The sequence below is a fragment of the Candoia aspera genome, chromosome 2, assembly GCF_035149785.1.
Source record: "Candoia aspera isolate rCanAsp1 chromosome 2, rCanAsp1.hap2, whole genome shotgun sequence".
NCBI lineage: Eukaryota > Metazoa > Chordata > Lepidosauria > Squamata > Boidae > Candoia > Candoia aspera.
In genome coordinates this window covers 20,734,707-20,750,273 of record NC_086154.1, presented here as the reverse complement: position 1 = coordinate 20,750,273, position 15,567 = coordinate 20,734,707, and the positions used below count along the sequence as shown (strand labels likewise).

At 44.7% G+C, this 15,567-nt stretch overlaps 2 protein-coding genes across 2 annotated transcripts in view; one reads left to right on the top strand and one right to left on the bottom strand.

Moving 5' to 3' along the window:
- The window catches only part of LOC134489057 (zinc finger protein 420-like), a 62,125-nt gene that overhangs the window by 31,403 nt on the left and 15,155 nt on the right, over positions 1 to 15,567 (bottom strand). The window contains exon 6 of the mRNA XM_063291485.1: positions 8,050 to 8,056. Coding sequence (XP_063147555.1) covers positions 8,050 to 8,056 — 7 coding nt within the window. The remainder of the gene's footprint in view (positions 1 to 8,049; positions 8,057 to 15,567) is intronic.
- Positions 1,917 to 6,227, top strand: LOC134489074 (zinc finger protein 496-like). Its single transcript, XM_063291503.1, has 4 exons — positions 1,917 to 1,988; positions 2,860 to 3,388; positions 3,679 to 3,793; positions 4,500 to 6,227. Exons 2-4 carry the CDS (start codon positions 3,236 to 3,238, stop codon positions 4,643 to 4,645), a joined length of 414 nt encoding a protein of 137 aa, XP_063147573.1. The 5' UTR covers positions 1,917 to 1,988; positions 2,860 to 3,235; the 3' UTR covers positions 4,646 to 6,227.

Genomic DNA, 15,567 nt, shown 5'->3' with positions numbered 1-15,567 from the left:
AAAATTCTATCAGCCTATGTCCTGCTTCATTTTGTTCTCCCAGGCCATGCTTACCTGTAATTCCAGGTGTCATTTGCCTGCCCACCATAGCATTCCAGTCTCCTGTGATGAAAATAACATCTCTTTTAGGCGTGTTGTCCAGTAGGTGCTGCAGATCCTCATAGAACAGCTCTACTTCAGCTTCTTCAGCATCTGTGGTTGGGGCGTATATTTGGATCACTGTGATGTTAGATGGCTTGCCCTGAATTCGAATTGAGATCATTCTATCGTTTTTGGGATTGTATCCGAGCACTGCTTTAGCCACTTTACCATTAATTATGAAGGCTGCTCCATTTCTTCTGTGGTCCTCTTGTCCACAGTAGTAGATGTGGTGGTCATTTGATGTTAAGTGGCCCATTCCAGTCCATTTCAGTTCACTGATGCCCAAAACGTCTATCTTTAAACTTGACATCTCACCAATAACCACATCCAATTTGCCCTGGCTCATAGATCTTACATTCCAGGTTCCAATGGTGTGTTGATCCTTAGAACATCGGATTCGCCGTTCACCACCAGCACCGTCGGCCGCTAGCCGTCCTTTCGGCTTTGAGCTAGCTGTGTCATCACGTCTGGGGCTAGTTGAACTCATCCTCTGTTCCTCCCCAGTAGCATTTTGACCATCTTCCAACCTGGGGGTCTCATCTTCCAATGGTATACCATATGCATTTATTTAGCCTGGTGGTATTTGAGCTTTCTATTCACTTTTCACTCTTTGCCTGCCTTCCTTTTGTAATTCCACCTTTTCTCCAGTCACATAGGAGACGCCATTCTCCCACCCTTTCTCTAACAAGGTGCCTTGTTTTGAGGTAAAATTTCTAGAACGTCCATGGGTTTGAGCTTTTTATTTGGAACTTGTTTTCTTTTGATTTTTCTTTTTCTTCAGAATCTTTTCTTCAGGATTATCTCATTGGTACAGGCTACTACTTGGTGTTTCAAACCCTTATTAGCCGCCCAGAGCCATGAATTTGAGAAGGGCAGCTGTATAAATTGAACTAGCTAAATAAAGATCAATAGAAATCTTAGTTTTCCTAACCCGTCACTTCCCTCCTTATATCCCTGCAAGCCCCCATCTTGCATCACTTCAGACCTGAATTTCCTAACAACTGCAAGACACAAGCAATATTTTATTTGCTTGCAATACTGGCTCTCATTTTACAAAGTTGTGAGGTAAAAGAAAGGCATGCTTTAAACAAAATGGATGAGTCATTAATGTACAGGTTTCCTCAAATTTCAATCCTTTCCCCCCTACTCCAATTATCCTTTTTAATCCTTGTAATTTCAAATCAGTTTCTCCTGGGTGCACAGCCAGTGAAGCAGCAGCAGCTCTGGAATCGATATATCTCAATCTCACAGGTTTTGCACTCTGCACCACAGAAACACTTTCCATGACAAGCTTTACCTGTTGGTTTCCTTATGTATTCAATAACAAAGGAAAGGAGGAGGAGAAGGAATTATCCCAGGTTAAGGAGGAGACACACTCTTTCACTCAAATCCCAACAAGGACAGCCCTCTGGGGCACGGGAAGTCTTCAATTCCTCCTATGCAGCTGGGAAAATCGGCCAAACCAATCTGACCAAGAGAGGTAAGCGCTTCTCACTTATACTCAACGCAGGTTTTTTAGGGTGGCAGAGAAGAGAGGTTCTTCAATATGGCATGAACAACACACTTCAAAGCAGGAAGAGTAAGTGGCAGACAACAAAGAGCCGAGAACTGCGTTTCTCCCACCTGCACTGCACATAGAAGCCACCAGGGGGCACGCTCTGCGGAGAAGGGAACACCAAGCGCTTCAGCACTGAGCCACTGGAGGGTGGGAAGGGAGTGACGTCACTCGGTCTTCCCTGTCTAGGAGCTGCACTCTCTCCCTTTAACCCTTTGAGCTTCGCAGGCGGTTGCATAAAAGGGCTGCGGGAAAGTCTTGTAGAGCTAAAGAGGTCTAGACGTGGCCCTGGGTGAGTGGGGCGCCTCTTCTCGTGCAAAGGGAGGCAGGGGGTTCTCGCGCTGGGGAAGGAAGAGACACGTGCCAAGTCCTCCTCCAGGTTCAACTTCTCAGTCCTTGGAGGGGGAGAGCATGGTTCCCGTGGTCCCCTACCGCCCTGTTTTCATGCACGTAACAGGCAGGGGGGAAAGCAGAGCTCCAGACCAGCGGTATTGCCCCGGCCCCCCAGGAAGATATCCAGGATCCCCAGGAAGGAGGAGGGGATCTGGGGGAGCCCTTCACGCCCCATTTCCTGGGAAAATCCCGTAAGGAGGGGGAGAGGGAGAGTTTGCATTGCAAATCGCAAGCAGGAAAGAGGAAAAGTTTTGCAAGGAAGGCGATGCAAAAGATTGTGTCTCCATTCTCACCGTGCGCTGGATGAGGCTAAAAGAGGGTTGCATGCTCTGCAGTTCAACATGTCTTAGGAGGGTGAGTGAACCAGGACATCATCCTCCGCTACCTTCTTTCAAGCCCTGTGTCTTATGTGAACTCAGCCTCTGCGGCTGGTGGAGCTGTCTGGGCTTAGGGCATGTCGGGTGAACCTGCCTGCGTGTAATAGCGTGCCTTGGCTCTTCCAAAGGAAACCCTGCAGAAAGGGATCTGGAACATCCTAAGGCAGGGTCATTTAATTGGGATTTCACTTTATGTGAACTGAACTTTCATGGTTTGTTAAACTGTTTGGGGTTTGACCTATCTGCTCAATGCTCCTGCAATCCTATACCAGTTCAGAAAAATACTTCCTTTCATGGGGATGAGTGTTTTTCAGTGGTTAAATCTACCATTTTATAATTCTTGGTATTTATTTTCTTTTCTATTTCTGATACACTGAACGTCCTCCCTTACAGACAAAATTATCTCTTGGGCAAAGTGGGCTGAAGGAACAGTCCTATGAATTTGATTGAAAAGGCGTTTGGAGATCCACAAGACTACCTGGACCCATTTAGAGTTGCATTACAGGGCAGAGGAAGGATGGAGACCCAACCTTCAGGAAGTGAATTAACTGGAAAAGGCCCTCCTGCTGTTTAGCCTGGGAGCTGTGGGGAGTTCTGGGCAAGAACTGGGCAGAAGATCCTGGGGGAGGAAACCATCCGTTCAGTAGGACAGTCCTGGAACTTCAGGAGCGTCCAATATCAGGTGACTGAGGGTCCCCGAGGACTTTGCAGCCAACTCCACTACTTTTGCAGTCGATGGTTGAGACCGGACAAGCACACAAAAGCACAGATGCTGGACCTGGTTGTTCTGGAGCAGTTCCTGGCCCTTCTGCCCCTGCAGATGGAGAGCTGGGTGCGTGAGTGTGGGGCAGAGACCAGCTCCCAGGCGGTGGCCCTGGTGGAAGGCTTCCTCCTGAGCCAGGCAGAGGAGCAGAAGGAGCAGGTGAGAGACCTTCACGTTGGGAGCCAGAAGGGTCAATGGGATAAACAATGATAACCCCTCCCTACCAGAGTTCTTTGGTATTCATGATATGTGGAGATGTTTCACTCATTCTTATAGGACCTTGTTCCATTATCCATTCTAGAAAATAGATTTGGGACAGCTGCTTCTTTCTTACTTTCCAGCCTCACCACTGGACACTGGGGCTTTGAAGTCTCCAGAGAACAAGAATCCACTTCATGTTGTGTGGTGTCTGTTTACTATTCTTCTTTTCTCCTGCCTACTATTTCCAGTCCTTTGCTGTGGATATCGGTGATGCTGAGGGAAGGAGGAATCGATCAAATCCCCCTCAGGAGCTGTTTTTCAGGAGTTTCTCTCAGGAAGATCCAAATCAGGACACCTCAGGAGGTAATACAAGCTCCTCCCATTCCCCAGAGAGATCCCAGCTGTCTCATCTTCTTTTTGTCTTCTCTTCTGTAGAATACCTCCTCCTGTTTTACTAATTTTGCATTTTAAAATTCTGTCTGGAGAATGTTTCCATCTCTATTTAACCATATCAGTGACAAGCTAACTGCTTGGCTTGTGGAGACGCTAAACACTGATTTCAACTCTTTGGGCCTAGATGCTTCCCTGTATGTCCTATGAAAGATTGTCATTTATGCAGGCTTTTGGGTTAATGACTTTTCTTGCTTTTCTTTTCTATCCTGAGCCTAGGGAAAAGGGGTGAAACGTTGCTGCTTTTCTATTGCAGAAGTGCTGTTTAGTGTTAATAGAAGAACTCTAGTTTTTTTTCTCTGCAGCCATGTGATTTTGGCAAGAAAATAATGAATAGCAAATGGTAGGTAGTTTGGGTAGGTAGAAAAGGATGAGTTTCATAATTGATTTAATTCTCGGCTGGAATTGGCCCACCACCAGTAAATGTTAGGTTTTCTTCTCATACCACCTTGGATGTTTCTCCTGATTCCTCCTTAACTCAGAGCTGACCCTCTGTGAGATTTGAATATGTACGGAGAATTATAAACAAAAAGGATGCTTTAGATGTTTTCAAAGCTTATAAGGCTCATAAATATATCCCTAGCCTTGCTATCATTTTCATTTCTTTTTTCCTTTGAAGGTAATATTGGGCAGGAGAATAAAGATTCCAGTGAACTATCCCAAATAGTTCACTGGCATGGAGATGAAACGGAGAAGCCCGCAATTCAAATGGAACTAGGAAGGCATGAGAGAAGCCAGTCAAATCATTGGAATACGGAAAGCTGATCTGCCATTCATGCTCAGATGCAAGTCATCTTGCCCATCAAGGAAAACTAAAGAAAAAGTATATTGGGAAAAGTGTAGAACTATTCAAAGACAAACTACATGTCAATGAACACTATCCAACCCAAACCAAAGGAGATTATATATGCTGAGAGAATGGTAAACATTACAATTGGACTTTTACTCTTCCTAAAGAAAATGGGTCCCTTATATCTTATAAAAGGATCCACACAGGGGAGAAGCCATATAAATGCATGGAGTGTGGAAAGAACTTTTGTAAAAACGGGTCTCTTACGATTCATAAAAGGATCCACACGGGGAGAAGCAATTTAAAGGCATGGACTGTGGAAGGGGCTTCAGCCAGCGCAGTCATCTTATTTCACCTAAAAGGATCCACACAGGGGAGAAGCCATATAAATGCAGTGAGTGTAGAGCTTCAGTCACAGTGTTTCCCTTACTTACCATAACAGGATCCACACAGGGGAGAAGCCATGTAAGTGCATGAAGTGTGGAAAAAGTTTCTGTGACAATACGCCCCTGATTTGACATAAAAGGATCCACACAGGGGAGAAGCCGTATAAATGTATGGTGAGTGGAAAGGGCTTCAGCCAACACAGTAATCTTACTTCCTATAAAAGGATCCATGCAGGAAAGAGCTTCAGGAGGAGGAGTGACCTAATTTTCCATACCCAGTTCCATTTGGGTGAGAATCCATGTAAATTCTAGATTTAGTTGGTTAAATCTATGTGATTCCTATTTATGTATACTGACTAGGAAAGCAAGTGTTTTCCTCACAACTGGCAGCCCCAGAGAGATGAATTTACCCATGAAAATAAAAGCAGTGTGCACATGCTTTTTCAATCATGAACTGTGGTTTTTGAAGGTACTGTCATTTGAAGATGGTGAATGCTATTGCCCCTCAATAAGAGGAATTTTTTTCCCTTAAGTTTACATTTATTCCAGATGCAGTTGGGGGACAAACCCAAGCAAATAGCCATTTTTGGCATCTCAGATTCTGGGGTATGCAATTTTTTGAAGATGTTGTCTTGTTGGAAAGAAATCTAACCTGAGTCCGTCCTGAGCTGGGAATGAAGAAACGCAGGCAGTTGTTTGAACAGAGGTTGTTGCTTTATTGTCCAAGAGCGAGAGATACAGAGAAATCAGCTGTCGCAGGTGGCCGCACTTGTATTCCCCCACCAACTCCTTATATAGGGTCACAGGTCTTTTGTTAGTAAAAAGGAGTGCCAAAGAGGAGTTTTTGTCTTTGTCTTAGCCAGGATCTCACTTACTCAGTTTCCTTTTGAGACTTCTGAATGAGTGTAATTGATCAAACAGAGGCATTCCTGTGGTGGCGCCCCCTGTTGTTTTGCAGTTTTCTTGCTCTTTGGACAATTAGGCTCTCTGCAAGGCCGTGGGTTTTGCCCATTGGGTTTAGATCGTTATTCTAAGGGGAAGCTCCTTTTCCTTTACTTATGCTAAGGTGTTACCTCTCTGCCTTTGTTCTCTCCATTTCCTGTCCTGATCGACTTATGGGGAAATTTGATTAACAGGAGGTTTCTTTATGGGCATATGTTGGTATTATCTTATTATTCTATTGTGATCCTTTTCATTTAAATCATTTCCTTCTTATCTTAGTCTTTAGTCCTGGAGTTTCCAACTTCTTACCTGATGTTGGGGAAGTGTTTTTGGCGGGACGTTTATTGGGGGTGGGGAAGATGTGCTTTGAAAATGGCCACTTGAAAGAGAAGGAGGGGTTTGCATGAATCCTTCCAACAGTCTTTATTGTGCTTTTAGAATTGAGCTTCCTGCGCACCAGTTGTTCTTCCCACTTGATCATGGTTTCTGGGAGAGACGTGAACAGGCATTTAACAGGTGCTGCCTCCTAAAGCAGCAGAAGTATCCACAGCTCCCTGATGGATTTTTCAAGATTAAGCTTTATTAGTGTTGATTCCTCTATAGCAGACACGCAGAGAGAAATTCAGCTGACCCACAGACTCTTCCCAGAGTTTAAACTTTCCTTCTTTTGCCCAGTCTTCTTAGGGTTGTTTCACCCTCCCATTCTCATTCCTTAATACACCCAGTTTATCAGAGGACCCTGCAATTTTCTGTCATAACAAAAAGTTGGAAATGTCGCAGCAGAGAGATTCTGGGGGATGAAGCAGTATTATAATCGAAAGGGAACTCAAGTTCCATCAACGTATACAGAGAGGGATGGATAGTGACATTGAATTGTCCCATTGAATAATTGTGCCACTGAATTAAAACTGGCAACTAAGAGGATCTGTGCTTTGAATCCTTCCTTCCTTCCGTCTGTCCATCCGTCTCAAGTTAGGGATAATCAGGAGAATGAGAATGAAGGTAACTCCGGTGTGCTGACCTTACAAACGATGAAGCAAGAAGGGAGATATTTGGAAATCATTGGGGACCAATGTAAAATAGTATGACATTAAGAAAAGCTATTTCAGAAAACTACTTCAGCTCCTCCTGACCAAACACATACAAATGAGAAGGGGAACTGTCTCTGGGATGTGAAGCCACCAAAACATAATCAGACTGGCATCCACTGTGTAGAACAGACCAGCGCAACAAGCATGTGTGCACAAGCATGGAACCCTTTTTCAGTCAAAGGCCTCTCCTTAAGTGAGAGAATTGTCACATACACATCAACGTCTAGCGTGTGGAAAGTGCTCCAGGATGAAGAATCCTTCTCTGACAACAGGAGCCAGAATGAGGAGAAACCCACAAATGCATGTGCAAAAGACTTTCCAGCATCACGGCCATATTTTGCCTTTCTGGGGTGTGATGAGGGCTAAGCAAAAGTCTAAATTTGACTGAAATAAAATGAATTAAATATCAATGGCCTGGTTACTTTCCAGGCATGCGTTAAATTCTCTTTCTCGTTAGCTGCATTACAAATTAGTAACAGATGGAAATTGTTTGGAAGGATTTGTGTGGGGGACATACTTCAGGGTTTCAGAGGCGCATGCTTGTTTTAAGCTGTTTATTCAAATACGGTACTGCTCCTTGATCGTTCTGGTGATGGAATGGTGATTTTTGGGTTTGTCTGAAGAACCCATTTGCTTTGAACATTTCAAAGGGTAATAGGTAAGACTGGAGCTCTCCCCCAGGTGTATCCCTTAGCAGCCAGGTGCAAGCAGAGAAAGGCAAGAAGCCCCCCAGCCAAACTGGAGGAGGAGGTGGTCAGTTGTGCACCCAATGGGAGCAGATACATACCAGCTAGCTCATATTTCTCTCCAGCAACAGCAGAAGTGCCCACCTTTGGGGGGTGTTTTGCCCACCCAAGGGTGTGAATGATCATTGTTTCCCAATAATCATGTAACTCTTCGAAACGTGTATAAAAGTTTAGTTCATTTGCACGCTTGGCGCACCTATAGAAATAAAGTCACGGGTGCCCTCTCTTCTGCAGAATAAAGCTATAAAACCGATTTCTGCCTTGCATGTTAACTGGCAAAGCATGCCAGGTTTTCAAAGAACCCAGTGTTCCTGGGACAACACTGGGTCCAACTGGTGAATAAAGAAATGGGCTGGAAAGACCAGAGAAGTTAACTCCATTCTTTTCAAATTGCTTTTTAATCACTCCCCCCCCCAATCAAATTCTTTCCCTAACTGTAGCTAAATCTTTTTTTCTTGCATTGTCACCTCCAAATCTCTTCAGACCAGTAGAGTCTTCCACTCTTTTGGCTAGAACAAAATTTCAACTTCCTTTTGTCTGTTTATTCATGATCTAAAGATGGTTGCCTTATATTCTCCAAAGACCTTAAGCTTCCTACTCGTACTTCCTGAGGTGTATTCCCTAGTCGTGTGAGCCTCGTGTGGCGCAGAGTGGCAGGCGGCAGTATTGCAACCGACACTCCCCACGACCCGAGTTCGATCCCGGCGGAAGCTGGATTCTCTCTCGGGCAGCCGGCTCAGGCCGACTCGGCCTTCCATCCTTCCGAGGTCGGTAAAACGAGCGCCCAGCTTGCTGGGGAAGGCAATGGCAAACCACCCCGCTAGAGTCTGCCAAGAAAACGTGAAAGCGGCGTCCCCCCAAAGGGCCAGAGATGACTCAGTGCTTGTACAGGGGACCTTTCACCTTTCACCATTCCCTACTCAACCTGTAAGGAAAACAGATTTTTTTTTCCTCATAGTATTTGCCTTTTTTTGCCTCACTTTTCACTCTTTGCCTTCCTTCCTTTTGTAATTCCACCTTTTCTCCAGTCACGTAGGAGAAGCCATTCTCCCACTCTTAATTTCTCCAGCATGGTGCCTTGTTCTGAGGTAAAATTTCTAGAATTTCCATGAGTTTGAGCTTTTTATTTGGAACTTGTTTTCTTTTGAACTTTGTTTTTCTTCAGGATCTTTTCTTCAGGATTATCTTCCATCACTTCAGGCCTGAGTAGGCTAACAACCGCAAGACACAAGCTGTGTTTCAAAGAGAGCTCCTTGTAGTTGTTGTTTTTACCGCCCTGCCACTTCTGACAGGATTTTCCTCGTTTTTCAGGCCTCCTCGAATCTCCACAGGTCCTTCTGAGCAGCTGTTCTTGAGGAAAGTGGGTTTTGATCCTCCACAGAGATTTTCTCAATGTTCACAAGGTCACAGACGGTCCCTAGGGATTAATAAGAGGAAGATCTAGAAACTGCGATGTGCTGGAGATGCCACCACCTTTCTTAGACAGGCAATAAGTTAGTGGGGCCCTTTCCTTCTACTCCTGTTGCAATTGTTTATTTCTTTTCCATGGTGGCTCTCATTTTACAAAGTGGTGAGGTAAAAGAAAGCATGATTTAAACACAGTGCACCAGTCCTTGTTGTTAAAGTACAGGTTTCCTCAACATCCAATCCTTTCCCCCCAATTACCCTTTTTAATCCTTGTAATTTCAAATCAGTTTCCCCTGGTGCACAGCCAGTGAAGAAGAGGAAATAGCGCTGGTATCAATGAATCTCAGTCTCACAAGGTTTGCACTCTGCACAGGCAGAGACACTCAGTGAAAACTCGATGCAAACTGGAAACACTGGATTGCAATGAGTATAAGGCTGTCAGAATCCATGATTCAGGTTGCCAGCGAAGCGTCGCAGCCCGTCATCGGCTCAGATACCTCCGAGGTGGACTCCTCGGATGAACCCCAATCGCTGGTGGGAAACGGGCAATGGCGCCAGCAGGCAGGCTGGACAGAAGGGGTGCAAGAATGCAGCAGTGAGTGGAGAGAACTACATGGTGGTGCAGTTATGGACTTTGGGTAGGAATAAGAGCATGGATTTAAAAGCTCTGGTGGACTCAGTGTGTGCCAAGTGTTTGATCCACTCTGCCACAGTGAATGGGTCGGGGTTGAAGGTTCAGAAACTGAAAGGGCCCATAGTGTTTAACCAGCTGGATGGCTCTGAGGCTGCGGGGAGGCTATACCGGATCCATACTTTGGGTTCTATACATGGGAGTGCTATCCTTCCTAGACGCTGCATTACAATCTCTGCTATGAGTCCTGAGATTGGTGATCCCACGGGTGTTCCTTTGATTTGTTGCTATATTTGTTCATCAAACTGAAAGTAGGTAGTGAGGCAGAAGTTGATGAGGTCCATGATTCTGGGTATTTCTATCCTGGTGTATTTGACTAGGTTGGGTGTGTTGCGCAGAACTGCTGCCATGGATTCTTTCGCTAGCGCTGGGTCTATGGATGTAAAGAGTGCTGTAGCATCGAATGACACCATATTTTCATCTTCTATTTTTACGTCTTTGATGTTCTGGAGGCACTCTTGTGGGGAGTTGATAAGAGTATTCACTCTCCTTTGTGAGATGCCCAAGTTTTTTTGTAAGCCCTTTAGCTATGTTGTATGTGGAGTCCCTGGTAATGATACAATTGGTTCAAGCGGTATGTCAGGCTTGTGTATTTTGGGGTGTCCGTAGCAGCGTGGGAGGATGGGTCCACTGCTTTTCATCTGCCTCTGTTCTTCTTTTGTGATTTGACCTTTCTTGGTAAGGTTGTTAAGAGTTCTTTTGAACTGGTTGTCCAGTTTCTGTATAGGATTGGTATTTACTGGGGTGTAGGTTTCTTTGTCCTCAAGTAATTCTTTGGCCTTTTGTATACATTACGATCTGTCCATAATGATGGTGGTGTGGCCTTTGTCTGCTGGGAGGATGATGATAGTTTGGTCCATCTTTAGGTTTTTGAGGGCTGCTCTGTCCTCTGCTTTCAGTTGGTTCTGTTTCCAAGTTCTTCTGGTTTGTGGTATGATTATCTGTTTTACATTCTCTTGGGTTTCTGTGGTAAGTCCTGTAGTTTTAAAAATTATTAATTATTATGCCTCTGATGGGAATAATAGTCACCTTTGGGGATGGCTAGTTCCCTAGGTTGGCCCTATTCTGCTTGCGGGTTATAGTGAACTTTTAGCCATCGGGTTCCTATCATATTTATATTTTATTACGTATTATATTTATTGTTTTATAGGGTTTTTATCTGTTTTATTGTAAAGTGCCCAGAGTCCCTCTTCTGGGGAGATGGGCGGCGATAAATTTGATAAATAATAAATAAATAAATAATTATTAGAGAGCCAGTTTGGTCTAGTGGTTAAGGTAACGGGCTAGAAACCAGGAGTCTGTGAGTTCTAGTCCCGCCTTAGGCATGAAAGCTGGCTGGGTGATTTTGGGCCAGTCACTCTCTCTCAGTCCAACTCACCTCACAGGGTGGTTGTTGTGGGGAAAATAGGAGGAGGAAGGGGTATTTGGTATGTTCGCTGCCTTGAGTTATTTATAAAAATAATAAAGGAGGGATAAAAAATAAAAAAAACTATTAACTTAGTCAATCAACCAAGCAGCAAACAACAGCCCAATCAAGGAACTCCCAAGGAGAGAACAACATCTCCACCAACACAAGCAGGACAAGCCATGATACATAAACAGAGAGCAAGTCCCACGCCTTTTTCACACTGAAGTTGTTGCCTAGTCCACCAATGAAATGTCTGCAAGAAAACAAGAAGGCTCAGAGAGCACCTAAGACTCCACAGTTCAACCCTGAGCTACAAATATTCTCTTCGGTTGATACACTGGAGTAACTTTAATTTTCATTCTCCTGAGTATCCCAAACTTGGGACAAAAAGAAAGAGAAGGGAGGGAGGGAGGGGGGGAGGGGGGGAGAAAGGGAGGTAATGAAAAATTCAAAGCACAAATCCTCTTAGTTGTCACTTTTAATTCACTATCTCAATTATTCAATGGGACAATTTAATATCACATTCCATCTCACTCTGTATACTTTGATGGAACTTGAGTTCCTTCTGGGTTATAATATTGCTTCAGGCTTCACAATCTCTCTGGTGCACCATTTCCAACACCTTGTGAGGACAAAGAAGTATAGGGTCCATTAATAAATTGTGATTGTATTAAGGAATGAGAAAGGGAGGGAGAAGGCCCCAGGTGTCCTAACTTAGAGCGACGTACCACGCTGAGACAATGAGTAGGTCTCTAGTGTTTATTGAAGGCTCAGAAAGTAAGAATCCTGCCAAATTGAAAGTGTGGGAAACCCACAGAGATAAATCCAAAACCCAAGGCGGGTCTGCTCTGAGTTTCTTTGAAGGACAGTTCAAAGCTTCTAAACTACGCATGCGTTTTCCCCCCTGGACAGGGGCCCCCTCCTGCTCACCATCAGTACTCATCACATCACCCTCCTCTCCAGATTCACATTCCATTTCAGCCCCCTCCCTTCCAGAGTTCCTCCCTCCCTCCAAAGTCTCATGAGAGTCCATCTCCTCCAAGCTCCCATGGGAACTGGGCAATGGTGGAAATTCTTCAAAGGAAAACTCTTCCAAGGACAAGTCTCTGCTGCTTTCCAAGTCTGATAACACTTCTGGCCCAGGTGGCTGCTTCTGGAAAATAGCTAGATGCTTAGAAGATTCCTCCCCACTCCCCCTTGGGAAATGCAAGCCTGAGGTGGACGGCTGAGGCTCCCCCTCATCCTCTTGCTCTGGCTTCCGGGCCTCTCGCGGGAGTGGAGGTTACCAACTTACAAACTCCTCTGCTTGGGATTCCTCTGCTTGATCGAGTGAGTAAGGAATCTCTGGGAGAGTATGAGGCTTGGGTTTGTCAGGAAAAAGCTGATGAGATCGTTGAACCAGTACTGGTGCATGTACATCTCTGGCATTTTCCCATGTTCTCTCTTCCTCAGGGTACCTTTTCCAGTGTATTAAATATTGGATGCCCCTTCCCCTCCTCCTAGAGTCCAGAATTTCCTTGACTTCGAATTCCTCCTCCCCATCCACAATTACTGGAGGTGGGGGGGGGGGCAGCTGCGATCGCAAGGCACGGGTGGTGGTGGAAAAAAAAAAGATATTCTCTTACTGATGGGCAATACCTGTCCTGTCTCAGGCCAAGCAAAGACAAGTACACAGAGAGGTAGTTGCAAACTTTTACTAGGTGAGTTTTAAGCAATAGTAAACAGCAGAGGGAAAAGTATGTGCAAACGCACACAAGAGCAATCAAGTCCCCACAAGTCCAGCAAAACTTGCCTAAAGAGAATTCCTTCGCTCTGCTCTCTTTGCTGCCTGCCAGGCTCTTGTGTTGGGAGGGGTGGTAATTCTGTGCCCTCATCTTCAGAGAATTGCCGCAGATGTCTCTGCTGATTGCTGCCCAGCCCCGCCTCCTCTCCCTGCTCAGGCAGCAGTTCATCTGGTGAGCGCACCTGTTCATTAACCACTTCTGGAGCTGGCTGCCCTTCTACATCTGAATCTGAGGCCACCATGACAATAGCATTGGACACCTTCACAATTAAAACAGCATGTTCCCGTTGCTTTTGTGTTCATTGGTAAATTCATCTCTCTGGGGCTGCCAGTTGTGAGGGTCAGCCTAAAAAAAACCTTGCTTTCCTAGTTCAGTATACATAAATAGGAATTGCAAAGATTTAGCCAACTACTCTAAATCTAGATCTACTACTGTGGACAAGAGGACCACAGAAGAAATGGAGTAGCCTTCATAATTAATAGTAAAGTGGCTAAAGCAGTGCTTGGATACAATCCAAAAAACGATGGAATGATCTCAATTCGAATTCAGGGCAAGCCATCTAACATCACAGTGATCCAAATATACGCCCCAACCACAGATGCTGAAGAAGCTGAAGTAGAGCGGTTCTATGAGGATCTGCAGCACCTACTGGACAACACGCCTAAAAGAGATGTTATTTTCATCAGAGGAGACTGGAATGCTAAGGTGGGCAGGCAAATGACACCTGGAATTACAGGTAAGCATGGCCTGGGAGAACAAAACGAAGCAGGACATAGGCTGATAGAATTTTGCCAAGACAACTCACTCTGCATAACAAACACTCCCTTCCAGCAACCTAAGAGACGGCTTTATACATGGACTTCCCCAGATGGACAACACCGAAATCAGATTGACTACATCCTTTGCAGCCAAAGGTGGCGGACATCTATACAGTCGGTAAAAACAAGACCTGGAGCTGACTGTAGTTCAGATCACGAACTTCTTCTTGCACAATTTAGGATCAGACTAAAGGGATTAGGGAAGACCCCCAGATCAGCTAGATATGAGCTCACTAATATTCCTAAGGAATTTGCAGTGGAGGTGAAGAATAGATTTAAGGGACTGGACTTAGTAGATAGGGTCCCAGAAGAACTATGGACAGAAGTTCGCAACATTGTTCAGGAGGCGGCAACAAAATACATCCCAAAGAAAGAGAAAACCAAGAAGGCAAAATGGCTGTCTGCTGAGACACTAGAAGTAGCCCAAGAAAGAAGGAAAGCAAAAGGCACAAGTGACAGGGGGAGATATGCCCAATTAAATGCAAAATTCCAGAGGCTAGCCAGAAGAGATAAGGAATTATTTTTAAACAAGCAATGCGCGGAAGTGGAAGAAGACAATAGAATAGGAAGGACAAGAGATCTCTTCCAGAAAATTAGAAGCATTGGAGGTAAATTCCAGGCAAAAATGGGTATGATCAAAAACAAAGATGGCAAGGACCTAACAGAAGAAGAAGAGATCAAGAAAAGGTGGCAAGAATATACAGAAGACCTGTATAGGAAGGATAACAATATCGGGGATAGCTTTGACGGTGTGGTCAGTGAGCTAGAGCCAGACATCCTGAAGAGTGAGGTTGAATGGGCCTTAAGAAGCATTGCTAATAACAAGGCAGCAGGAGACGACGGCATCCCAGCTGAACTGTTCAAAATCTTGCAAGTTGATGCTGTCAAGGTAATGCATGCTATATGCCAGCAAATTTGGAAAACACAAGAATGGCCATCAGATTGGAAAAAATCAACTTATATCCCCATACCAAAAAAGGGAAACACTAAAGAATGTTCAAACTATCGAACAGTGGCACTCATTTCACATGCCAGTAAGGTAATGCTCAAGATCCTGCAAGGCAGACTTCAGCAATTCATGGAGCGAGAATTGCCAGATGTACAAGCTGGGTTTAGAAAAGGCAGAGGAACTAGGGACCAAATTGCCAATATCCGTTGGATAATGGGAAAAGCCAGGGAGTCTCAGAAAAACATCTATTTCTGTTTTATTGACTATTCTAAAGTCTTTGACTGTGTGGACCATCACAAATTGTGGCAAGTTCTTAGCGGTATGGGGATACCAAGTCATCTTGTCTGCCTCCTGAAGAATCTGTATAACGACCAAGTAGCAACGGTAAGAACAGACCATGGAACAACGGACTGGTTTAAGATTGGGAAAGGAGTATGGCAGGGCCGTATACTCTCACCCTACCTATTCAACTTGTACGCAGAACACATCATGCGACCTGCTGGGCTTAAGGAATCCAAGGCTGGAGTTAAAATCACTGGAAGAAACATTAACAATCTCAGATATGCAGATGATACCACTTTGATGGCTGAAAGTGAAGAGGACCTCAGGAGCCTTATGATGAAGGTGAAAGAAGAAAGTGCAAAAACTGGCTTGCAGCTAAACCTCAAAAAGACC